This window comes from Leucoraja erinacea, chromosome 16, assembly GCF_028641065.1.
Source record: "Leucoraja erinacea ecotype New England chromosome 16, Leri_hhj_1, whole genome shotgun sequence".
Taxonomy (NCBI): Eukaryota; Metazoa; Chordata; class Chondrichthyes; order Rajiformes; family Rajidae; genus Leucoraja; species Leucoraja erinaceus.
In genome coordinates, this window is record NC_073392.1 from 40,354,779 (window position 1) to 40,381,944 (window position 27,166).

At 42.0% G+C, this 27,166-nt stretch overlaps 1 protein-coding gene across 2 annotated transcripts in view; it reads right to left on the minus strand.

Moving 5' to 3' along the window:
- The window catches only part of slc6a1b (solute carrier family 6 member 1b), a 92,871-nt gene that overhangs the window by 10,369 nt on the left and 55,336 nt on the right, over positions 1-27,166 (minus strand). For both annotated transcript variants that reach the window (XM_055648237.1, XM_055648236.1), the window contains exons 11-12: positions 26,738-26,869; positions 17,468-17,570 (exon numbers count right to left, since the gene is read on the minus strand). In XM_055648237.1, the coding sequence (XP_055504212.1) occupies positions 17,468-17,570; positions 26,738-26,869 (235 nt within the window). The remainder of the gene's footprint in view (positions 1-17,467; positions 17,571-26,737; positions 26,870-27,166) is intronic.

Consider the following 27,166-nt stretch of genomic DNA (forward strand, 5'->3'; position numbering starts at 1 on the left):
AATAAATCTTCTTCAGCTGAAGATGCTATTTGTCTTTCGCTCTGTTCACCTATGGCCACAGTTGAAAATTCCTCCGTTCAATTCTTCCTCATTACTGTGTGTATTTATCCATCTTCTTTACAGATGATTTTCTTTCTTCCAGTATTCAATCTTCAGTCATATAGTCGTCTGAAGAAGGGTCTCGACCCAAAACGCCTCCTATTCCTTTCTCCAGAGATGCTGCCTGACCAGCTGAATGACTCCAGCTCTTTTGTGTCTATCTTCAGGCATCATAACAATCCTGTCCTATTGCAACTGGCAAATATGGTGTTGCATTTCTTTACATTCTTCATATTCATTCTTCAGTTGCATTTCCCATATTTTGTTGATGCGTTCTATCAGCTGATTCTGCTGTCTTTCAGGAATCACTCGGCTTTCCTACATCAACTACAGAAACTACATTAAACGGGAACCCTTCATTGTTTCCAGTCAAAGTGCAGAACACTGCATTATGCTGAGCGAAACATAGCGACATTTTGACGATACTGATAATATGATATGAAAGCTCAATGGTTCTGTCAGGAGAGCCAAGCAATATTGGATGGAGAAGGAATGATCCGCTTAATCCACCTTGAGAAGGAAGGACTGTGAGAGAGTGATGGAATGATACAGCATGGAAACAGGCCCTTCAGCCAACTCATCCATGCCAACCAAGATGTCCCATCTGCACTAGTCCCATTTGCCTGCATTTGGCCCCTATCCCTCTAAACTTTTCCTATCCATGTTCCAGTCCAAATCTCTTTTAGATTCTGTTATAGTACCTGCCTCTTCTGGCAGCTTGTTCCATATACTCACCACCATTTGAGTGAACAAGTTGCCCCTCAGGTTTGTATTAATTCTTGTCCCTCTCATCTTAAACATGTCCTCTTGTTTTTGATTCCCCTACGCTGGGTAAAAGACTCTGTACATTCACCCGAACTATTCCCTCCAATGTTGGTGAATTTCCATTGGGAATGATTCCACACTTTCCAAAATTTGGGCTTGGACAAGAGTGACATAAACATTCATGCATATATATTCAATGCATTTATGCATTCCTGAGTATATAATTTTTATATATATATACAATTTAAATGAGCAGAGCAGGCTGATCTAACACTGTAAAAAATATTCCTGGTCTACAGAAAACATAAAATAGAACAAAAGCTTTGTTCCAGCAGGCTGGAGAGTTGTAATTATCACACCTTTTGTGGATACTACAGAAATGCTATCAAAATAATTGTAACAGAAATTATATTTTACAAAATTAGCTACTATTTGCCAGAATATTGAATGTCAGATTAAATAGTGATTCTATTTCCTATGAATTTTAGCCCTAAGTTACAATCATACTAAACCTATCATTACTAGATTATTGGGGGTCAAGGAAAGAGCATTCAGTTTCCACCAATCTTTCCACCACCACGGACAAGAAGCACAAGAAGCGCGAGACGCCATTGTATGCGGGTGCCGAGACGTGTGTTCAGCTCTGGATGAACAATTTCTAATCTTCTGATGTGGACTCGATAAGAAGAAGGCTGGGTTATTAAATGCACAGTGTGACACCCAGTTAGCAACAGATGAATTGAAATTGAGTCTGAAGAACGGTCTCGACCCGAAATGTCCCCTATTCCTTCGCACCATGGATGCTTCCTGACCCGCTGAGTTTCTCCAGCATTTTTGTCTACCTTTGATTTTTCCAGCATCTGCAGTTCTTTCTTAAACAATTGAAATTACAATGTTGCTTTGAGCACAGTAAGCAGACATCTTTGCTTGATTTTATACTTGTTAACCAATTTATTTCCAAAGGGCTTGAAAATACATCTTGGAAAAGCAAGGAGCAAATTTCCACTACATTTGTGCTGACTTCCTGCCTCCATTATCATCAGAAGTGACAACTTACTTTGTTTACATGTGTTAATAACCCTGAAGTTGGGGTTATGTGGAGAAGGCAGGAGAATGGAGTTAGGAGGGAGAGATAGATCAGCCATAATTGAATGGAGGAATAGACTTGATGGGCCGAATGGCCTTATTCTGCTATCACTTATGAATCTATGAAGTAGGTCTTGAGAATGAAGATCATGCTGAGCCAAATTTCAACCCAATTGGCCTTTATACTTCTTGATACTTTTACTATAAAGAAATCAATCAAATGTAATCAGAATTATTCCAATATCTCCAGCATCCATGACATTTTGTACAGTTCCAGATTTGAGGGTGCTATCTGAATCCCCCCCCCCATTGCCCCTTACCTCTATCAAGATTGTGTTCCAATTACCAGCATCTATTCAATTGAAAATAAAAATGTGTTAAAACCCTGCACGATTGGTTCCAGATATTAATTATTACATAGCTATACATTAAACTTGTTTAATATAGTCCTTAATAAAGTGTTAATAATCTTCTGAACCTAATTTGGGTTCTTATTCCCTCTCATCTATAAAAACATTTCCATCTTCATTTGGAGAACATGAAATTATAAAAAGGTTGGCATAGTAGGGAGAATTATTTTCATAATTTGAGTGAATTTCCCAAAGAAAACTAATATATTTATCCAATGGAGGACAAATAAATAAGGTAACATCTGAGGCAAATAATCTATCCATATCTTTTTAATTGCATTCTAGAGAAAACTATTTAATTCCGTAAATTTCTTTTTTTTTTTTTCTATACAATGTGATTTTCTTCTTCCTTTTTTTTATGAATCATTGATTTCTAAAATTATAACAATATTTGTTACACAAGATTGATGTGTTTTTCATTAGAAAAAACATATGGCAATTTAATTAAAAACCATATAATTAAATTAAATTAAATGGGTTCTAGCTTGATAAACAAATAGATTTACCTACTAAAAAACAAATAAAAAAAATTGGCAATTTTACATTAAAAATCATTTCTACAAAACAATAATATAATTATAAAAAGTAAATATTAAAAAAATTATATAAAATATATAAACTTATAAAATTGAATAATTATAGAAATAATGTAAATTTATTAATATAAAAATATAGATTTTATTTCAACTATAATATTATCGCAGACTTTAATATATATTAAATATACCCAACAATAAATTTTGTATATTGACTATAAATCTCATTAACTTGTCTAAACAATATTAAATAATATTCAAAATATAATAAATTCAATAATTCCAATAATTCTAAAAAAATTCATACTGAGAATGAATGACATAAATTTATGAAATTACATCAGAAAAAAATATAAAATCATAACTCATAAAAAAAAATTATGATATGTACAAAACCTCAATTACAAATTATTAAAAATAAATCTAAATAAATTTTACTTTTATCTCCTTAAATAAGTATTTTAACTAGGCCATATATATAATTTAATAATATGATATATAATAAATAACATATATATAATAAATAAAATAGAATAGATGAAATATTAATAAATTAAAAATATGGAACATTTTGTAATTATAAATTACTATGAATCATAATAATCCTCATCAAAATAATATAAATTATAATAAAAGATTATAAAAATTATGGAAGTGTATCATAATTGATTTATAATATAATATTTAAAAATAATATATTGCCTTATATCAAATTTGAAGGGAAATTGGCTACTGAAATGTAAAACCCTTATAGATTTTTCCCTATTAATAGCAAATATTCAATTATTAAATAAAATATTTTAATAATAAATATAAATCAAGATATATATTAGAGTGATTTATAAATTAACAATACCTAGAATATCTTAAAATTTTAGAAATATATTAATAATAATATTCATATTTGAAAAGATATATATAATCACAAGTATGGATAGATATATATTTTATTAGAATATAACAAAATAATATCTCCTTAATCATAAATAATAAAATAAAATTCATAATTATATAAATATAATATTATTATAATATTAGAATGTAAATATATAAATTTCTTTATAAGCTAATTAATCTTAACCACTCTCCTTCCACATTAAAATAAATGTATAAATAAATTTAATTCACCTATTAATATGAACTTAATCTTATATATGGTGAACTATTTAATATTCAATGATTCTTTCTAGATCTTAGTAAGAAAAATTATAAATCTGTTAGGTCCTCAGATCTTACCCCTAATTTAGGGAAATATACTTATTCTAATGACTAATATGAAATTAATATCTATAAAGTACCTTTTCATTAAGATTATGAAATAAAATAATGATAATAATATTTTATAAATATATATATTAAATCATATTTCAATATTTATTAAACCTTTAAGATTTATAAATCTAGAATTTGAAATAATACAAATGTCTAATGCTTCTATATTAAACACTCTCTTATCAACCCTTTTATCTTCCTATAAGATTTGGGAGAATAATGTCTGACTCCCCTGTGATTAATTTACCGTTCAAGAATACTCCCATTTGTCTTTTCTTTGAGTGCACATCCAATTCATCAGATTAGGTTTTAAGTCCTTCCAAACATTTCACACTTCATAAAAGCAACCCCTTGCCCTATTCGTCTTTTTGATCTCATCTTATTCACTTTTTTTTTAAAACTTACTATAATTCACCCTTCCAATTTTCAGGCCTTGATTTCTTGTTGAAGAAGCAAAAGATCAATCTAAGCATTAACAACTTGACGTTTGAGAAGTACTTTATTCTTTCGTAACATTTGTTCATTCTCTTTTTCCTCCCTCTTCCCCCTTCTTTCCCTTGCTCTCCTCATCACCCCTAACAGTGCCCTCCCCCGCCCTCTGGTCCAAGACCATCCTTAGATTCTTTCTAAATTCTCAGTGCATGGCTTAGATCTCATTTTCACTCTTCCCTCTTTCTGATTGGTTTTCTTTTCCACTTTCATACCTCCCCTCTCTTTCCCCCCCTCTCCTCTCTCTCCTCTCCTCCCTTCTGGTGCCCCCTCCTTCCTACCCCTCTCTTTCTCTATTCCCTCTCTCTCTCTCCTCCTCCTCCTCTCTTCTCTCTCTCCTCCTCTCCTAAGATACCTCCTCTCCTCTCTCTCCCCTTCCCTCCCTTCTCCTCTCCCCCTGCTTCCTTCATCCCTCCTCTCCTCCCTCCACTCCCTTCCCTCTCTAGACTCCTCCTCCTCCCCCATCTCCTCTACCCTTTCTCTCCCCTCTCTCTCTCTTTTCCTCTCCTCCTCTGTCCTCGCCTTTCCCATTCCTTCTACCCCCTTCTCTCCTCAACCTGCCTCTCCTTCTGTAATCCCTCTCTTCCTCTCACTCCTCCTCCCCTCTCCTCTCCTCTCTCTCTCTCTCTCCTCTCTCTCCTCTCCTCTTCCTCTCCTCTTCTCCTCTCTCCTCTTTCTGCCTCACTCCTCTCTCCCCTTCCCTCTACCTCCCACTCTCCTCTCCTTCTCCTCTCCTCCCTTCATTTCCTCTCCTCTCCTCTCTCTTCTCCTCCTCTCCTCTCCTCTCCTCTCTCCTCCCCTCTCCTCTCTCTCCTCTCCCCTCCTCTGTCCCTCCTCTCCTCCTCCTCTCTCCTTCTCCTCTTCTCTCCTTCTCTTTTCCTTCTCTCTCCCTCCCTCCCCTCTCTCTCACTCTCTCTTTGCCATCGTCTCCTTCATCTCTTCTCCTCTCCCTCTCCTCTCCTCTCCTCTCCTCTCCTCTCTTCTCCTCTCCTCTGCTCTTGTCTTCTCCCCTCTCCTCTCCTCTCTTCTCCTCTCTCCTCTCCTCCCCTCCCCTCCCCTCCCCTCCTCTCCTCCTCTCTCTCCTCATTCTCCCCTCTCCTAACCTCCTCCTCCTCCTTTCCTCTCCCTCTCTATTCCTCCTTCCTCCTCTCCTCTCCTCTGCCCCTCCCTTCTCCCTCTCCCTCCTCTAATTCTTCTCCTCCCCTCCTCCCCTCTCCTCCTCTCTCTCCCTCCTCCTCTCTCTCTCCTCCCCTCTCCCTCCTCTCCTCCTCTCCCTTCCTCTCCTCTCTCCTCTCCCTATTCCCTCCTCCTCTCCTTCTCCTCCTCTCTCCTCCCTCCTTCTCTTTCTCCCCTTCCTCTCTCTCTCCTCTCCTTTTCCTCCCTCTCTCCCTTCCCTCATCTCCCCCACTCCTCCTCCCTCTCCTCTCCTCTCCCTCCTCATTCTCCTCCCCTCTCCTCCTCTTTCTCCTCTCCTCCTCCTCTCCTCTTCCTCCTCTCCTCCCCTCTCCTAAACTTCTCCTCCCTTTCTCCCCCCTCCTTTCTCCTTCCCCTTTTTTCTCCTCTCTCTCTCCTACTCCTTCTCTACTTCACCCCTCTCCAACTCTCCTTTCCCTCTTCACCTCCTCCTCTCACATATTTCTCCCTTCTCTCCTCTTCCTTCTCCCTTCTCTTTCACTCTCACATCTTCTGTTCTCTCTCCACTCTCTCCCCTTTCCCCTTCTTCTCTCCCCTCACCTCCTCTATCTTCCTTCCCTCTCTCGTTACATACCCCCCAATCCTCTCCCCTCTCTGCCCTTCTTTCCTCCATCCACCTACACCTCTCTCTCCTTCCCTTGTCCCTTCCGCCTTCCATTCCCCTCCCCCCTCCTCTCTCACACCCTTCCTATCCCCTAAGTTCTTCTCCTCTCCCCCACCACTCCACCTCCCCTCTTTTCTCTCTATTCCCCTCTTCCCTCTCCCCTTTTCCCATCACCCTCCTCGTTCCTATCCCCTCCCCTTTACTCTCCCCGCCTCTCTTTCCTTTCTCTCTTCTTTCCTCTCCGCTCCCTCGAGCTCTCGATTCCCTTCTCCTCTCCCTCTCTGAAGTCTCTCCACCTCTCCTCTCCATCGTCCCCATCTCTATCCTCCTCTCCTCGCTCCTCTCTCCTCCTCTCCTCTCTCTCTCGATCCCCCTCTCCTCTTCTCCCCTGAATGTCTTCCCCACTCTCATCTCCTCTCCTCCCTCTCCCTTTTCCCTCTCTCCTTCTTCTCCCCTCCCCCTCTCTCTCCTTCTCTCCCTCCTCCCCTTCCTCTCCCCTCAAAATCTCTCTCTCCCCTCTCGCTCCTCTCCCCCCTTCAGTTCTCCTTTCCTTCTCCCCCTCTCCCTATCCTCCTCCTGCTCCTCCCCTCCTTTTTTTTTCCCTCTCCTCTGTTTCTGTCTTTTCTTCTCTCCTCTCTTCTAGTCGGGGTTCTCCTCTCCTTTCTCTCTATCCCCTCCCCCTCTCCTCTCTCTTTTTTTTCTCTCCCTTCTCCTCTCCCCCTCCTCTCCTCTCTCTGCCTGGCCCTTCTCTCCTTCTCCCCCTTCCTCTCCTCCTCCTCTCCTCCCCCTCTCCCCTCTCCTTTCCTTTCCTTCCTCCTCTCCTCTCCTCTCTTTCCCTCTCTCCTCATCTCTCTCTCCCCTCCTCCTCTCTGAGACTCTCCCCCTCCTCCCCTACCTCTCCTTCAGGCCTCCCATCTGAAGCTCTCCTCTCCTCCCCTCTCTCCCTCCTCCTCCCTTCAGGCTCCGCCTATCTCTCTCTCTTTCCACCCTCTCCTTCCCTCTCCCCGCTGACTCCCTTCTCTACCTCTGTTTCTACTCTCCTCTCCTCTCCTCCCCCTCTCCTCTCCTCTCCTCTCTCTCCAATCCTCCCCTCTTCCTCCCCTCAGCCTCCTCTCTTCACTAGTTGAGCCCTGTCCTCCCTCCTCTCTCTCCCTCTCCTCTGATCTTCCTCTAGTCTCCTCTCCTCCCCTCTCCTCGCATGCACCGCTCCTCCCCTCCCCTCTTCTCCCCCTATCGCCTCTCTCTCTCCTCCTCTCTCTCTCTGCCCTCTCCTCCTGAAGCCCCTCTCCTCTCCTCTCCCTCCCTCTCCCCCTCTCCTCTCCTATCCTCCCCTCTCCTCTCCTTACCCTCCCCTGAGTTGCCTCTCTCTCTCCCCTCTCCTTCCTCCTGCTCCCTCTCTCTTTTCTCCTCCCCTCTCCTCTCTCATCTCTCTCCTCTTCCTCTCCTGGTCTAATCTCCTCCCCCTCTCCTAGTCCTCCCTCTCTCTCTTCTCCTCTCTCTTCTCTTTTTTCCCCCCCTCTCCTCCAACCTCCCTCCTCTCCTCTCCCCTCCCCTCCCCTCTTCTCTTCCTCTCTCTCTCTGCTCTCCAGACCCTCCCTCCCTCTTCCTCTCTCTCCTCCTCCCTTCTTTTCTCCCCTTCTCTCCTCATCTCCCCCCTCCTCTCCTCTTTCTCCTATCTCTCCCCCTCTCCTCTCCTCCCCCTCTCCCCTCCTCTTTCTCCCCCTCTCCTTCTCCCTCTCCACCTCCCTTCTCCTCTCCTCTCCCTCTCCTCTCCCTCTCTTCCCTCTCCTCTCCTCTCCCCTCCCCCTCCTCCCCTCTCCTCTTTCCCTCCCCCCTCCCCTCTCCCTCTCCTATCCATTCCCCTCCTCTCCTCCCTCTCTCACCCTCCCTCCCCTCTCCTTCCCTCTCCTCTTCCTCTCCTCTCCCTCCATTCTCCCTCCTCCCCTCTCCCCTCCTCCTCTCCTCTCCTCTCCCTCCTCTCCTCTCTCGTCTCTCCTCTCCTCTCCCTCCCCTCATCTCTCCTCCTCTCCTCTCCCCTCCTTCTCATCCCCTCTCCTCTCCCCCCTCTCCTCTCTTCCTCCCCTCCGTCCTCTCCCTCTCCTCTCCCTCTCCTCCTCATCTCCTCCCTCTGCTTCTCCTCTCCTCTCCTCTTCCCTGTTCCTCTCCTCCCCTCTCCTCTGCTATCACTGTAAGACAACCGAACTGTGAGTCTCCTCAACTCTCCTCTCACCGAACTGTGAGTCTCCTCTCCTCCCCGCCCCTCCCTCTCCTCTTCCTCCCTTCCTCTCCCGCATCCTCTCCTCTCCTCCCTCCTCTTTTCCCCCTCCTCTCTTCCCATACCTCTCCTCTCCGCTTGTTTTCTCTTTTTCCTCCTCTCTCTCTCCTCCTTTCTTCTCGCCTCCCCTCACCTGATCCCCTCTCCCCTCTCCTCTCCACTCCTTTCTTCCGTCTTTCTTTCTCTCCTCGCTACTCCGCCCCTCTCCCTCCTCTCCCCTACTCCCTTCTTTTTTCCTCCCTACTCGGTTTCACTTCCTCCCCTCGGTTCTCCCTCCCTCTTTCCTTTCTTCCCTCCTCTCCTTTCCCCTCTATCTCCCTCCCCTTCCCCCCTCTCTTTCTTCCGTCCTTTCCCTCATTTCCTTTCCGCTCCTCTCCTTCTCTTTTCCGCATTTGTTATTCATGTAAAACCATTGTTCCTGAGTCTTTTTTTCTCTCCTCTGCACAATAGTCTTTTCCCCCCTTTCCTTGACATGCCTCTCACTTTTCCTGGTCCCCCATTGTCTTCACTCAGTCTCCTTGCATCAACTTATTCCCCCTCCTCCTCCCCCCCCCTCCCCCTACTATCCCCCTCTCCGATCTCTCCCCTCCTTCCCCTCCTCCTCTCCCTCTCCTCTCCCTCTCCTCTCTCCCCCCCCTCGCCTCCCCGCTCCTCTCCAACCCTCTCCTCCCATTCCTCCTCCCCACCTCCTCCTCTCCTTCGCCTGCCTTCTCCCCCTCCTCTCTTTTTCCCTCTCTCCTCTTTTTCTCACCCTCTATCGTTTTTCCCTCCTCCCCTCCATTTTCCTCTTTTCACCTCTTCTTTTCTCTCTCTTATTCCCTCCCCCCTCCCTTCTTCGGCTTCTCCCTTCTTGTTCTACTCTCCTCTTCCCCCGGAACTCACCCTCCCCTGCCGTTTCTCCCATTCCCCCTCTCTCCGCCAATGGCCGACATTCCTTGCCCTCTCTCCTTTCTCGGTGGCCTCCTCTCCCTCTCCTCCTGTTTTATGCTCTTTTCTCTCCACTCCTTCTTTCCTTTCTCCTTCCTCCTTCCTTTCCCCTCTTGGCCCTTTCCTCTCCCCCCTTTATCCTCTTCTCCCCTCTCGGGAACTTCTTCCTCCTCTTTCTCTAGCGTTACGTTTTATCTTTGAAAACCTCTCCCTGTTTATGTTCCTCTCACTTTCCCCTATTTCCCTTCTCCCCCTGGTCCCACCTCCTCTGTCCTCATCTCCCCCTCTACCACTCCCCCCTCTCCGATTCCCTTGTCCTCCTTCCTCCACCTTTGTCCCTTTCTCCCCACTCTCTTTCTTCTCTTCCTCCTGGATTTTGTTTTCCTCATCTCTCCCTTCCTATCTTCATCTCTCTCCTTCTCCCTCCCCTTTTTCTCCCCCTCTCCTTTCCCTTCTCCCCCTTTCTTTTTCCTCCTCGCTTCGTCTGCCCTCTTCTTTCCTTCTCTTTCTCTTTCCCCTCTTTCCTCTCTCTCACCATTTTCTCTCCTCTCCCCTACATCTCCTCTTTTTCTCTTCTTCTCCTTATCTTTCTCCTTCTCCTCCCTTCTTCTTCTTCTTCCCCCCTCTCCTTCTGCATTTCTCTCTCGTTTCCCTCTTTTTCCCCCCTATCCCCCTTTCCTTCTCTGTCTCCTTCCCTCTCCCCTCCCCATCTTTTCTCCCTTTCCTCCCCTCTTCCTCCCCTTCTCCTAATCCTAGACCTCCTCCTCCTCTTCTCCCCCCTTTCCTGCCCTCTCCTCTTTCGGTCAATCCTCTCTCTCCCTCTCCTCTTTCCCCTCCTTCCTTTCTCTCCCCTCCCCTCCTCTTTTCCCTCCTCTTCTTCCTTCTCTTCTTTCTCCTCTCCTCTCTCTTCCTCCCCTTCTCCTTCTCCTCCATCCCCTTCCTTCTCTCCCCCCCTCTCCTCTGGCATCTCTCCTCTTTGATCAACCAGACCCTCCTTTTTATTTTTTCTTTTCCCCTCCCTTCCCTCTCTTTCCCTCCTGTCCCCTCTCCCTCCCTCTTCTCTCCCTCCCCCTCCTTTTCCTCCTCCTCTCCTCCTCCTCCCCTTCCCCTTTCCTCCCCTCTTCTTCCCCCCCCCCTCTTCCTCTCTCCTCCCCCTTTCCCCCCCCTCCCCTCCCCTCCCTTCCCTTCTTTTTTCTCCCCTCTCTCTTCCTCCCTTCCTTCTTCTCCTTTCCTCCCCTTTTCTTCCCTTTCTTTTCATCTTTCCCCTTTCCCCTCCCTTCCCCCTCCCTCTCCTTCCCTCCTCTCCTTCATTCCTCTCCCTTTCCTTCTGGTCCCTCCTTTTTTTTTCTCTCCCCCCCCTCTTCCTCTCCTCCTCCCCTCCTTCCCCTCTCCCCCTTCTCCCCCCCCCCTGCTCTCCCTGATCCCATCCAAAAAAGCTTCTACACAGAAGTGGCAGCAGGGGTGCAAATTAACACATCCAACAAGAAGAGAAGGGCCAGAATAATGGCATAAAAAGAATCCCCATCCATATGTCTGCTAGCAGGATTGAAATAATTGGCTCAAGGCCATATGAGAACAAATCCACTTTAGCTTAGTTAATCAATTTTTCCCCCCTAGTGATTCTAGGTCAACGTAATCTCTCACAATAGGTTCACGGTCCAGCGATTTTAGATCGGCCAGATGGCCAGATCAGCTAGCCTTGTCATTTTCCCCTTGATCAAAAAAGGCATTGAGACACAGGAGTTTGGGGGGAGGATAATCACACGAGGACATATATACTAAATGTGTCCTGCTTTTTTTAAGAAAGCCCACCCCTGTTGCCTACCCAAAAGCCACCCCTGTCAATTTAACAAAGGCATTGACATAAGTTTGTTGGAGGATAGATCACACGATGGAAATTCATATCTAAAGTGGGCTGCTTGAGCCCCTACCCCCCTCCACCCCCCCTCCACCACCATCACCACCTCCACACCTCCAGCCCAACTCTCCATCAACAATCATCTGGCCTTTAATAGACACAAAATGCTGGAGTAACTCAGTGGGATCAGGCAGCATCTCTGGAGAGAAGGAATGGGTGGCGTTTCGGGTCGAGACCCTTCTTCAGGCTGACGTCAGGGGGGAGGGAGGTACATAGATAAGGAAGTGCGAAGGTGTGAAAACATTGCAAAGGGAATGAGGATCAAGGAAAATGTAGAATAGATCATTATTAGCTGGGAGAAGGTAACAACAAAGCAAACAGAGATAAAATGTAGTCGGAGGCAGTAAGACTGGTCGGAGAACTTGGAAGGGGGACGGATGGAGAGAGAGGGAAAGCAAGCGCTACTTGAAGTTAGAGAAGTCAATGTTCATGCCGCTGGGGTGTAAGCTGCCCAAGTGAAATATGAGGTGCTGTTCCTCCAATTTGCGCTGGGCCTCACTCTGACAGTGGAGGAGGCCTAGGACAGAAAGGTCAGTGTGGGAATGGGAGGGGGAGTTGAAGTGTTAAATCGTCTGGCCTTTTGTGCTGTGTTGTTATAAGTTTTAGTTTTTGAGTTTCGATTCAGAATGAAGCTATTCTAGAGAGTAGATTCAAGGTAGTAGGAAGTAATTAATTTTTTTAAACCCAGCATGTTGCCTTGCATTACAGCTTGCCTGGAGAGATTGATGAAATTAACAGGCGTGAATCTGTTTGAATTCTGCCTCTCTGCTGGCATTCTGAAAGAGGGGAGATATCACTCGCTCTGAGATGTGATATGCTGCTTATGATTTCTTCTTTTGTATTTTTACATTAGTATGTCGGTCTCTTCACTCTTTGTCCCCTGCTTTAACCATTTGTTTGTTTACCATAAACATAATTGATCTTCTCAGCCATGTTGCAGATGCATTTCCACTTGCTTGACTATTATTTAACATTCTTTGCATTTCAACAAAGATTTTCCTCTTTGGAAATTGTAATCCATTTATCAATCATCTGTGAGCACTGATCCAAGATTGCAATCTTAATTTCCATCTTCTGGGAGACTTTGAAAAAAACCCGGCAATTTTTCATCAAGAGATTTTTGCATCCAAACAGTGAGAGATTTGAAATCAATCCTTTGATTAAATCAATATCATAGAAGTTGCAACATCGAGTATACCTCAAGTTTCAGAAGTCAAGTAGTAATTAATGTTCAGCACATTTGGAAGGTCCTGTGGATTTTATGTCCTATCGGTTCATGCATTTTGCAATGTTCAGTTGGTCAATAAACTGAAGCAGATCTGCTTGTTGGTCCAAGAGACTTGATGAAACGTTGATTACTTTTGAAATGAATGGGCTGAAGAATAAAGTGATCGTATCTTTCCTTCGCATTTGCTGTCAGAATATTTTTCTTCATGTGCCGTCATTATTTTTTTTGGCATTTTCATTGCATTGCCTTTCTGTGTGCCCTTGGGTCCAAAGTGCCGGCCAGTATAGTGAACAGTAGGTAAAATATCCCATTACAGCTCCAAGTATTACAGCTCCACGCTTTATCTTGCTGATCGTCTTAAGACCATCTTTGATTGGGATCGTCTTTGTCATATAACTTTGGATTGGAATTAGGGAGCTAAGCATTTATGGCCAAGAGTCTTTTTTTGCATTCAAACGTGTTATTGCTGTTGAAGGTCATTCGAAAATACACTTTGTTCTGCCCTTTTGTGGCTCCCATCTTTTTCCTTAACCTGCAGTTTTCCTGGTGTTTTATACATGGTGTGTTGGGGGTGAGGCCGTGTTATAATCTGATCCAACAAATACTATGTTTCTGCGCTCTACTGATTTGTAGAGTTCCACCATATCAGTTTAAGGTACAGTCTATGCTTCCATCCTTTCCCACATTTTAAACATCTTCAGACAGATTCCTCATCTGTTTTTAGTTCACAAATACCATGGTTTGTCCCCACTTTCCCCTTGATCTCACTAAATGCGCTTTCCTTTACTTCCAACGTGACTACTGTTGCCCCAGTTTGTTATTCAGAGCCTGAGTTGAATGGTTGAAATAAATAAATAATGTCAGGTATGTGTGTAATTCAACTGAAGTTATTTATTTACTTCAATAATGAAGAGAACCAAAACAACATTGTGAATTCCAGAGAGCTGTGCCCTCTGGCTCCCTCTTTCATCCATCACTCCCTCCCTTCCATTCTACTTTTTGGTCATGGTGGGTTTTTTTTTGGTATTTTTGGTAATGGAGGTTTTTCTATTGATATTTCACTTGGAACTCCGGTAAGTTTCCAATTGCCACAAGTGTGAAAGCCCTTGGGGACATTGATATGCCACCCCTCCGGGCATTGAATAGCAGTGCCGGCTCAAAGGGCCGAGTGGCCTACTCCTGCACCTATTTTCTGTGTATCTATGTTGCAAACTTGGAGAAGGGAAATTGCAGGACCTTCGAAGGCTTTGCGTGAACTGATAATTGAATGGCATTGGAAAGAAGCAAAGGAAAATGTGCACATACGTTTTAGGACTTCTACGATGAAACTTCATTTCATGGATCAAGGATCAGGTGCAGTGAAAATCGGTATAAGTGAAAAAAAAGTCACAATGACTCTGGTCCATCATTTTGTTTATGGATATTTGCTGTATGATACTGATGTTTAATCTTTTTTTAGTATATAATAAATTTAAGCTAATCATTTTTTGGCCTGATGGGCATTTTTACAGATGCATTTTTATCACATCTCTTATTGACCCTGAATATTGTTCAGAAATGTATTTAATAATAATTTCCCATTATTTCTGGACTTCTTGCTGAGAGCTTTTTGATTTTCAAAGCATTGAATGGATGTGAGAAACATGGATGTGTTTATTTCCTTCAGGGAATTCTGCATCAAGGCAGACTCTTCCTCAGTTGAATGATAGCATGAACGGAAAGTAGCTTCATTGAATGTTGATTCCCATTTGTGTTGCAACAGTAGTAAATGGCAGCCTTGCCTTTTTCTGCTACAGTCTATGTAACAAACTAATTTGTTGGTGAATTAAATGCTTAACTGTGGCTTAGCTGTTGGGAAATAAACGATCGGAGCATAGCCAATATCCAGATGAACTAATTACATCTGAGATGATCACTGTCTTCTATGGTGGAGGTTCAAGCCATTCCAGAAGCAGAACGGGACGTGACTGAATTTGGTTAATGAGCAGAGCAGGCTGATCTAACACTGATTAGTATAGAACAATAACATTAAAACAAATCATTACCATGGCCACAGTTCAAGCATTCAATGGGACTATGTATGCCATCGCCAAATAGTGTCAAATCATTGCTTGAAAGAAGTGTGAAATTTTAGTTTTGTTTAGTTTAGAGATACAGTGTGGAAACAGGCCCTACGGCCCACCGAGTCTGCACTGACCAGTGATCCCTGCACATTAACACTATCCTGCACACACTAGGGACAATTTTACAATATACCAAGCCAATTAACCCACAAACCTGCACGTGTGGGCGGAAACCGAAGATTCTGGAGAAAACCCACACAGGTCACGGGGAGAAAGTACAAACTGCGTACAGACAGCACCCGTAGTCAGGATCGAACCTGGATCCCTTGCGCTGTAAAGCAGCAACTCTACTGCTGCACCACTGTGCAGTCCAAATGTTGATTGCTTTAAGAACATTTCATTTGTAACAATAAGGCACGAGATAATGGCCAAGACGCCAAAGATTAATGCACCCGGCCTAGAATTGTGAATCTGCACATTCCCTTTGTCTATCAAAATTAGATTTGATCACCTCGGTCTCTTTGGGTTTTTTTTAAGTTGACCGCAGAATGTTCCTTCTGAATCACTTATTCCGATATCTCCCAAACTATGATAGACACAAAGAGCTGGAGTAACTCAGCGGGACAGGCAGCATCTCTGGAGAGAAGGAAAGGGTGACGTTTCGGGTTGAGACCCTTCTTCAGACCCTTCCAAACAATAATGTGGTAAAGAGGAAAGCATCTTTAACCCACTTTAATAAATCTACCTGAGGAAATGAATCACTGGTATATTTAATAATTATCTGCTTTAATTTAGGCTGGATAAAATGACTGCTTTTTGAGGAACAGTAACACAACCTGTTGGCCATTAGTTAGAACAGAAACATGCAAAACTGTAACTTTTCTGTTTTTACATTGCTATTCCTCGAGGAAGTGATGATTGCAGAGTTAGTCATTAATAACCAAGCATTTGTATACATCATGCAGAATAGTTACCATCCATATTGACCATGCAAACCTTCCCTCTATTTCAGTGGTAATCAGCTACTTTTGTGGCCGTAAATAGCTGACCAGCCTTTATATGGCCTGCAGTGGTATTGTGACCAATTTGGTTGTTGAAGGGAACACCAGCACATTTGCCTGGCCTTTACAACGCTCATTGTTTTCATGTGCTGACCATTTTACTCGATAACATGCTGATGAGAAGTGTTCTTAGAAAGGATACATCAAGGCAGTGGCAATAAGGGAGAAGTGTAACTAACATGCCGCAAGTTTTGCTCTGCGGTGCCTTCATAAGGATCAATCTCCATATCAGCCAAAACAGTACATGCCCCACCAGCATTGCTGACAAATAATCTTACATACTCTGCTGGTACAGACATAAGAAATGCATTTTGTCTTTCATATAGAAATATGAAATATGCGTGGGAATAGGGTTTAATTGTCAAGGAGTTGAATATATTGCTCCAATGATCTGGTAAATGTAAACCATGATTACGTCTTGATAATACATGTTCTCCACAATTGCTCAGAAACGGTGAAATGCTGCAAGCTTGCACACTTCTTGCTAAAGCTCGTAAGGTTGTACATGCTAGTATGTTCTCCTTATAGGAAGACCTGGGATCTTACCACCTGTAATGTCCGGAATGTGGTTGAATGTGATTTCCAATTCTGAATTAAAGCCAATTTCATGAGCAAATGTTGGTTCTGTAATGCCCCTGTCCCACTTAGGAAACCTGAACGGAAACCTCTGGAGACTTTGCGCCCCACCCAAGGTTTTCGTGCGGTTCCCGTAGGTTGCAGGTGGTTCCCGGAGGTTGCAGGTAGTGGAAGCAGGTAGGGAGACTGACAAAAACCTCCGGGCACCTCCAGGAACCGCACTTGGGTGGGGCACAAAGTCTCCAGAGGTTTCCGTTCAGGTTTCCTAAGTGGGACAGGGGCATAAAGGTTGTAATAGCCTCTGTAGAATATAAATGAGTAAAACCATTATTGGGTGGTCAGATATCCAGATATCTGATAAAATCACCATTACTTCTCTCCCCTATTGTGCAATGGGGTTGAGCAGCCTGGCAAGATAACTTATTATGGCTTTGTAATGGTTACATTGAAGGAAAAAGGACATTAGTGTATTTCACATAGACCAAGGGTTCCCAACCTGGGATATATTTTGCCTACCCAGAGGGTAAATTTGTTGATTCTAGATTTGTCCATTAACTGACTCTGATTGGTTCTGGTATCTGTTCATCATTAGTTGCTCATAAATAAATGAAATACCATTGTGTTTAAGAAGGAACTGCAGATGCTGGAAAATCGAAGGTAGACAAAAGTGCTGGTGAAACTCAGCGGGTGCTGCAGCATCTATGGAGCGATGGAAATAGGCAACGTTTCGGCCCGAAGAGTTGCCTATTTCCTTCGCTCCATAGATGCTGCTGCCCCCGCTGAGTTTCACCAGCACTTTTGTCTACCAGTGAAATAACATTGTTATGAGTGAATCTATTAAAGTTGCCAGGGGTAAACAGGACGGAAAATGGTTGGGAACCCCTGATATAGACTCAAACTACATTTAGCAGGTAAGTTTCACAGTGCAAAATCAACAAAAACATTTGTGGTTAAAAATTCTTACCATAGCACCACGATATTGAGATGGTCTCAAAGAAAACTAGAAAGAGCAAAGACATTCCACTAGCAGAGTAGTAGTCAAAAAGTTTAAAGACATATAGACCACCCTAGGGAAGAAAAATACATCACTTAGATATCAGTTTTTCATGCATAATTCTTCCGTATCTCTCAGTCATGCAACGGTTAACGGACTGTAAAAGACATCCTAGCTGCATACTCAATCTGTAGTCACCCTACATATAATTAACAGATTCAGAAGTCTGACGGCTGCTATTCTGAACTAATTCTGATCCATCAGATTAATGAAAGATTACAGAGTGTGCATAATTTCCACATCACAAAACTGAAATTACAATTAGCATTCCATCCCCTGTTAGTTACACATGAGTTACACACTTTAATTAAAGTACCCACCATCAGTGCTTGAGTGTACTTGTACAGATATGCCGACATTTATGAGTTCCCCTGTATCCGCTGCTAAACTTTAATAACAATTGATTATTAATTTTCATTGCACTTTCATGGGAAAAATCCAACAGAAACATACTCCCAATAGCCCTAGTATCCAAAATATATGTATTTTGTTTAAGCAAAAACACAAGTTCCTCTTGAAACTCCGTAAGAGGATAGCACTGAATCGATCCATTTATAACAAATTTTATACATAAGATGGATGTAAAATGCTGGTGTAACTCAGCAGGACAGGCAACATCTCTGAAGAGAAGGAATGGGTGACATTTCGGGTAAAGACCCTTCTTCAGACTGATAATCAAGCCACTTAATACCTTTTCTATATTAAATTAGCATCTAACACATTTTTATACTGAGCATGCATTTAATTAGGAAACTGGCAATCTTACTTTAATTACTAATCTCTTTAATATGAATATGAGAAATTATATAATAGAAAAATTGAAAATAGGTGCAGGGGTTTTCCATTCGGCCCTTGGAGCCAGCACTGCCATTCAATATGATCATCCAAAATCAGTACTCCATTCCAGCTTTTTCCCCATATCCCTTTATTCCTTTAGCCCTAAGAGTTAAATCTAACTCTCTCTTGAAAACTATAAATAGCGTATATATAGAAAAATATCCTAAAAACCATTAACCAATTTTGGTAAAATTTTGTTTCAACATACAAAAGATGATTTTATAAATGTATATTTATGTGCAAATATAACCATACATCTGCAATAGATAGAACATCTGCAAAGTGCAATACTTTGAGAAAATGTGGGAAGAGATTGTTTGACCATGGTTGTATATCCACATGAAAAGCTGACATCAAATACCAAGGACTGAAGTCATATCAATGTCCATGGCAAAATATAAATCAATTTTGGAATGAAATGGTTTTATGTTAGGACTGCTAGAAATTACCCTAAGAACTGAGTGAACAATATCAAATAGTGCTGATATCATTAACCTGCAAAAAATATGATGAGAACGGAAATATGATTTCATCTGTAGGTCTGGGCTGATAGATGTTAGATACAGTTTCTTTTAAACAAGAAATTGCTCAAAGGAGAAAATATAGAATGCCCCGATTTAAATTTTGCCAGAGGATTGCTGGTCCCTGGATATGCAGAAACAACTTATTTTCAGTATGGCATAAAGGGATAAATCACGAAAGGACAAACTAAGGAATACAAAATACAAAAGGAAGGAAGCAATGTTAAGATTCTACAAATCATAGACCACAGTTGGATTACTGAGAGGGATTTCTAACATGCAGATATATGAAGGGTGTAGAAATAACAGAAAAAAAGTTCAAATTAGTGTTAGTTGGTGTGTGACTGCCAGGGTTATAACAAGAAGTTAGAGGGAACCAAGAAACTGCAGATGCTGGAATCTTGAGGAAAATACAAAGTGCTGGAGTAACTCAGCAGGTCAGGCAGCATCTCTGGAGACATGGATAGGTGACGTTTTGGATCAGACTGAAGAAAGGTCTGAAGAGGGTCCCAACCCTAAACGTCGCCTGTCCATGTTCTCCAAAGAGTTGCTCTAGCACTTAGCATCTGTAGAGGGAATGGACAGACGACATTTTGGATTGGAACCCTTCTTCAAACTGGATTAGAGTTTCAGTTCACTGTATCTAAAAAGTTGAAGTAAGACCTGCTCAAAATGAGAGCTCTGAGGAGCAAGAGATAATAAACTGCAATAACTGTTCACATTGATGGGTATGCAGTGGCAATGCAAAACGTATTTAAGCTAATGATAAAATGATTTGAAAGACTGTTGGTGCCACAAGTAATCATTGAAGTAAAATCAATTGCTTGTGTGAACCAGGAATTAGACAATTGCTTAATAAATGAAAGCATAGAATGAAAGGTGAAACAAATGAGAAAATTGGACGAAAATAGCTGCCTCATGTCGAGAGGGAAATCTGAGATAAGCCCGTCAGCCTCGATGTATCAACTTTTACAACCAGGTCTGGAACATTTACTTGACTTCAGTCGGAATGTGTGACAGACCTGTTTTGATATTTTGTGCACGCGTTTTAAAAATAGCCAGGTTAAATATGGCTGAGAGCTACCGCTGCATGGTTTTGATTGTAGTGCAATCTGACAAAAAATGCCCAGAAGGAAAACATTTGTAGGTTCTGCAAAAAGGAACTTGAAGATTTTTGATTGGTAAACTCATTTAAACAACCCTCACACCCAAAATCCTATACAATATAATCTTCACCTGCTGAAACTAAATGATTACAGATGCAGATTCTTATGGCTCCATAACGTTATATATTGTGTACGAAGGAACTGCAGATGCTGGTTTACACCAAAGATAAACATAAAAGGCTGGAGCAATTCAGTGTTGCAGGCAGCAACTCTGGAGAGAAGGAATGGGTGACGTTTCAGGTCAAGACTGTTCTTTAGACTGAAGAAGGGTCTGGACCCAAATCATCACCCATTCCTTCTCTCCAGAGATGCTGCCTGTGCCACTGAGTTACTCCAGCATGTTATATTTCGTACCTGAAACACCTGCTAAAATTGCAAGTGCCCCCAAACCAGAATGAAATAGAGTTAAAAAATTCAATTTGGGAAAATCACAAAATCGTTTCAGTGATTCTGTTGGGGTTTTGTTGGTGTTACATGAAACAGTAAGTACTTTTAACCACTGAGAATGCTGTTAGGTCTATATAAATCAGTTGGTTTAGCACAGCTGGGGATGGAATAATACAAGAACTGACTTTGTTCTTGTAGACGATGGAGATGCCAATCAGTTTGGATTGTTCTTCCTCATCATTGTTCATTGAACCTCAGAAAAGACCAAACTCAGCGTTTTCCATAATGCTACTTAGAATTTAGGTTTAAGAATTAAGATTAACAGCAGGGATGAACCAAGCCACATCTGCAGTTCCTTATTATTACATTATTCACTTTTCAGGTTGAAATAGATGCTGTGGAGAGTAGGAAGAAGGTTGAAGCAACAAACCTCAATGATATTAAAATCTCATAACAAAATGCGTGTGAAAAAGAACCACCAATTTTCCTGACCTTAAGTTGAATTGGTGTTGACATGTAGATAATAGACGCAAAAAGCTGGAGTAACTCAGTGGGTCAGATGGCATCGCTGGAGAAAAGGAATGGGTGACGTGTGGGGTCAAGACCCTTCTTCACCCAAAAGCTCATCCATTCCTATTCTCCAGAAATGCCGTTTGACCCGCTGAGTTACTCCAGCTTTTTGTGTCTATCTTCGGTTAAAACCAGCATCTGCAGTTCCTTCCTACACACTTCACATATAGTTAGTAATTTTCAATTTATTAAGAATGTTTACCCGATCTAACCACAGGGGAGCAAGGTGGTGAGATGCAGTGAATTCACAGCAACACATTCACTGCCATTTAAGTGCAAATAGACAGAAAATAAATCACGGAGTGTGATTCTCTACATTCCCAATACTAAGTTACAGTGACCAATTTTCCTCATGGGAAAAATAAAGTTTGATTATATCATATCATATCTACTCGACATGTAATGCAATTTGTTACATACAACGGCTTGCAGTTCAATATTTAAATCTCTTGTTTTTGTATCTTGTCATCTCCCAAATTGCAGGAAATCTATACCAAGCAACGCAACTTTTATCCACATTATTAAAAACTACCTGATATATTTTTTAGTGTACAGGAATAATATTGATACCTCAAGGTAAACCTGAGAGAATTGGCCTCAGCAGAACTTGTCCGATTCCGCAGGTGAGATTACACTTCCAGCGCAATTACTGTTGCCAATTTATGTAACCATTTGAAAACACAAGCTCATTGCAATTGGAATCCTCATGTAAATGGAATTAACAAAGTTTCTAGATAGGCTGACGGTCAGTTTAAAGATCTAGCCATTAATTTAAAAATAACCCTAAATTCTGTAAGGAATATTTAACAAGTAATTGATTTTTTTTTTTTAATTAAGATTGCAAAAATTTAAATAATAGAAATAACATTTTTAATAACATATTCAGTATTAACAATCTAAACTGTGGGCTCAGCTGTTCATTTCATATAGGACAGGACAATCAGTGACTACTTGCTATGGATATTAATCAGCTGTATGCAAAAGACATGATATTCTCATCAGACCCCTGCAATATTGAAAGGCAAAGAATGGAAAATTGTGTTCATTCAATAGGCTGTTCAGGGAGAGCAGTGATTTTTTTTTTAAAGTGTGAAGAAATACAATGTTTGTAATAGAGTTGTGATTTTTTTTTACTCTTCAATTTTATTGAAATTTGAAATATCTCTCGGGATGGTCAAACTAGTTTCAGGCAAGTTCAATGGTACATTGTTCTAAAGTGACACTGGGAAAAGTGAAGCCATGCTTTGTTTAAAGGTAAAACCCTTTAAAGCCCCAGAGATTCAAATAAGGTTCCTGAGGTAAATTATGGAATAATTGTTGCTGTATAAAGAGCTGCGTATTATGTAAAAGATGTCTGATTGTGGATAATAAGAAACCATTTAAATTAAACACACTTCTTTAAGCATGAATATTTCTGGTTTCAAAATGTTTAGGACAAACATGTGTGGTTGGTGGTGGTATGCCTTTTTTATTCGTGCCGTGAGATCCAGATTATACTGTGACATGGCATCTATTTCCATCTGTCTAGCATAAATCAAATCAGGTCAAAAAAGTTGAATGGCATTAAGGTAATAGAGTCTGAGGACTTTCCATAATCTACCCAGAAATGCATGGTATGCATTGTCTAACTCAGAGTCCTGGAGTCATAGAGTGATACAGCATGGAAACAGGCCCTTCGGCCCAACTTGCTCACACCGGCCAACGTCCCAGCTACACTAGTCGCACCTGCCAGCATTTGGTCCATATCTCTCCAAACCTGTCCTCTCCATGTACCTGTCTAACTGTTTCTTAAATATTGGGATAGTCCCAGCCTCAACCACCTCGTCTGCCAGTTTGTTCCATACACCCACCATACTTTGTGTGAAAATGTTACCCCTCAGATTCCTATTAAATATTTTCCTCTTCACCTTAAACCTATGTCGTCTGGTCCTTGATTCACCTACTCTGGGCAAGAGACTCTGTACATCTAAATTGCAAAGAAAATTGCAGTTGGAGTATCATGTACTTCATGAAATCTCAGTTTATCTAACAGAAGTGGCCAGGAAGTAGCCTGGTGCTATTTTAAATAGCATTGAAACATAGAAACATAGAAAATAGGTTCAGGAGTAGGCCATTCGGCCCTTCGTGCCTGCACCGCCATTCAATATGATCATGGCTGATCATTCAACTCAGTATCCTGTACCTGCCTTTTCTCCATACCCTCTGATCCCTTTAGCCACAAGGGCCACATCTAACTCCCTCTTAAATATAGCCAATGAACTGGCCTCAACTACCCTCTGTGGCAGAGAATTCCAGAGATTCAACACTCTCTGTTTGAAAAATGTTTTCCTAAAAGATTTCCCCCTTATCCTTAAACTGTGACCCCTTGTTCTGGACTTCCCCAACATTGGGAACAATCTTCCTGCATCTAGCCTGTCCAACCCCTTAAGAATTTTGTAATTTTCTATAAGAACCCCCCTCAATCTTCTAAATTCTAGCGAGTACAAGACCAGTCTATCCAGTCTTTCTTCATATGAAAGTCCTGACATCCCAGGAATCAGTCTGGAGAACCTTCTCTGTACTCCCTCTATGGCAAGAATGTCTTTCCTCAGATTAGGAGACCAACACTGTACACAATACTCCAGGTGTGATCTCACCAAGACCCTGTACAATTGCAGTAGAACCTCCCTGCTCCTATACTCAAATCTTTTTGCTATGAATGCCAACATTCCATTTGCTTTCTTCACTGCCTGCTGCACCTGCATGCCTACTTTTAATGACTGCTGTACCATGACACCCAGGTCTCGTTGCATCTCCCCTTTTTCTAATCGGCCACTATTCAGATAATAGTCTACTTTCCTGCTTTTTTGCCGCCAAAGTGGATAACCTCACATTTATCCACATTATACTGCATCTGCCATGCATTTGCCCACTCACCCAACCTATCCAAGTCACCTTGCAGCCTCCTAGCAGCCTCCTCACAGCTAACACTGCCCCCCAGCTTCGTGTCATCCGCAAACTTAGAGATGTTGCATTCAATTCCCTCATCCAAATCATTAATATATATTGTAAATAGCTGGGGTCCCAGCACTGAGCCTTGCGGTATCCCACTAGTCACTGCCTGCCAAGGACCCGTTTATTCCTACTCTTTGCTTCCTGTCTGCCAGCCAGTTCTCTATCCACATCAATACTGAACCCCCAATACCGTGTGCTTTAAGTTTGTATACTAATCAGTTATGTGGGACCTTGTCGAAAGCCTTCTGAAAGTCCAGATACAACACATCCACCGTTTCTCCCTTGTCCACCCTACTAGTTACATCCTCGAAAAATTCTATAAGATTCGTCAGACATGATTTACCTTTCATAAATCCATGCTGACTTTGTCCAATGATTTCACCACTTTCCAAATGTACTGCTATCCCATCTTTAATAACTGATTCTAGCAGTTTCCCCACTACCGATGTTAGACTAACTGGTCTTAAAAAGTGGGGTTACGTTTGCTACCCGCCAATCCTCAGGAACTACTCCAGAATCTAAAGAGTTTTGAAAAATTATCACTAATGCATCCACTATTTCTGGAGCTACTTCCTTAAGTACTCTGGGATGCAGCCCATCTGGCCCTGGGGATTTATCGGCCGTGTTTTTAATTTTTTCCATTCAAGTTTTTTACCTAACAACACTTCCCGGCTAACCTGGATTTCACTCAATTCCTCCAACTCCTTTGACCCCCGGTCCCCTGCTATTTCCGGCGGATTATTTATGTCTTCCTTAGTGAAGACAGAACCAAAGTAGTTATTCAATTGGTCTGCCATGTCCTTGTTCCCCATGATCAATTCACCTGTTTCTGACTGCAAGGGACCTACATTTGTTTTAACTAATCTTTTTCTCTTCACATATCTATAAAAACTTTTGCAGTCCGTTTTTATGTTCCCTGCCAGTTTTCTTTCATAATGTATTTTCCCTTTCCTAATTAAGCCTTTTGTCCTCCTCTGCTGGACTCGGAATTTCTCCCAGTCCTCTGGTTGGCTGTTTTTTCTGGCTACTTTGTATGCTTCATCTTTTGTTGAAGCCTCTGCTGAATTAACACTTGACACTTGACACATTGGTTCTATCATGTACCAGATTATATCAAAGGTTATAGTACATGGAAGAGCATGGCAAAGCAATGGGCCTTTTAGCCTACGATATCTGTGCCAAATATGATGCCAAATTAAATGAATCCCTACAGTTCACATATGATCGGCATCCCTCCATTCCCTGCGTATTCATCATTCTATCTAAAGTCCCCTTAGATGCCACCATTGAATTTGCTTCCATCACCACTTGTAGCAGAGCATTTTAGTCACCCATCACTCTCTGTGGAAATAAAATGATCCACACATCTCTTTTAAAGTTTCCCCCTCTCACCTTCCAGCTATGTCACCTTGTATTTGACATTTTCACCTTGGGAAAAAGGTTCTGACAATCTGCCCTCTCATCATTTTTATAAACTTCTATCAGTTCTCCTTTCACTTCAGAGAAAACGATCCAAGGCTATCTGATCCCTCCTCATAGCTAATACCTCTAATCCAGGCAGCATCTGTTCTGCAATCTCTTCTGCGCCCTCTCCAAACCTTCCACATCTTTCTTGTAATGGGGCGACCAGAACTGCATGTAATACTCAAAATGCCGCACAATCAAAGAACTGTAAACTGCAACATGCCTTCCTCATTCTTGTACTCAATGACCTGACCAATGAAGACAAGCATACCATTCATCTTCTTTACCACTCTATCTGCTTGTGTTGTTACTTGCAGGGATTTGGACCCCAAGATCCTGTGGTACATGACCGCTGTTAAGGGTCCTGCCATTAACTGTATACTTTCCCTTTACATTTGACCTCCCATAAGTGCAGCACCTCACACTTGCTCGGATGAAACTCAACTTGCCATTTCTCCGACCATATCTGTAACATATCTTTATCCTGCCATATACCTTGACAGTCTTCTTTGCTATCCGCAACTCCACAAATGTTGGTGTCGTCTACAAACTTACTAACCAACTCACATATATTTTCACCCGTCATCAGAAACAACAAAGGTTCCAGCACTGATCCCTGCAGAATCCTACTGATTAAAGATCTCCAACTAGACCTGACAAATCTCCACCCCCACCCACTCCCTTCTGTAGGCTACCCTGTTCTGAATTCAAACTACCAGGTCACCATGAATCCCATGCATCTTAATCTTCTGAATCAGCCTAACATGAGGGACCTTACTAATATCCACACAGGCAGCATATGCTGTGCTACTCTATTTGTTCATCTTTATCACCTCCACAAAAAACTCAGTCAAGTTTGTAAATCATGACCTGCCCCCAGACAAAGACATGCCGACTGCCCCAAATTAGTTCCTTCTCTTCTGAATGCAATTTAGTTCTATCCTTATGGATCCTCTCCAATAGTTTCTCCACCACTGATGTGAGGCTCACAGGTCGGTAATTTCCTGGATTGTTCCTATTTCCCCTCTTGAAAAAAAGGCAAGATTGTAACTCTTCTGTTTATAGATTTTGTAGATTTACTTTTCAATTTCGGTTCAGGTGAAATCATAGCTGAACACGGATAAATCATGTTACATTACAAGATGCAAAATATTAAAATATAGCTGTCACTTTTTCAGGTGGAAATCAACTTACATCAAAAGATTTCATATAGTTTCATATACATTGATCATGTAATTTACCTGGGTTATGTTCGATAAACCTATCAAGTAAGAAATAATGCAGACCACAGCAATGAAGATTTCTCTTCTTCCTCGTAACAATTTGGGAAACTCATCCACCAGCGCAGTTATGAAACCTTCGACGGTGCAAAACTGAAAATTAAGAAACAATTTGCATGAACGTAAGTTTATTTGTCTTAATTTTTGATAATTATTTCTTGCAAACAACAATATCTAATTTAAAAGGGAGGTGTTCTGATGGAAGATCATTAATCAGAAACTCTTTCTTACTCTAGGGATTCCTCACCTGTTGGCTATTTCCAACACTACCTGGTTTTAGATTGGGTTTCCAGCCTTTTACAATTTATTGCATTTTAATAGCTTATTTATACTTCTTATTACTGTATAGAATTAAAAACAAAATGTACAAATGTAGACATTTCCTATTAT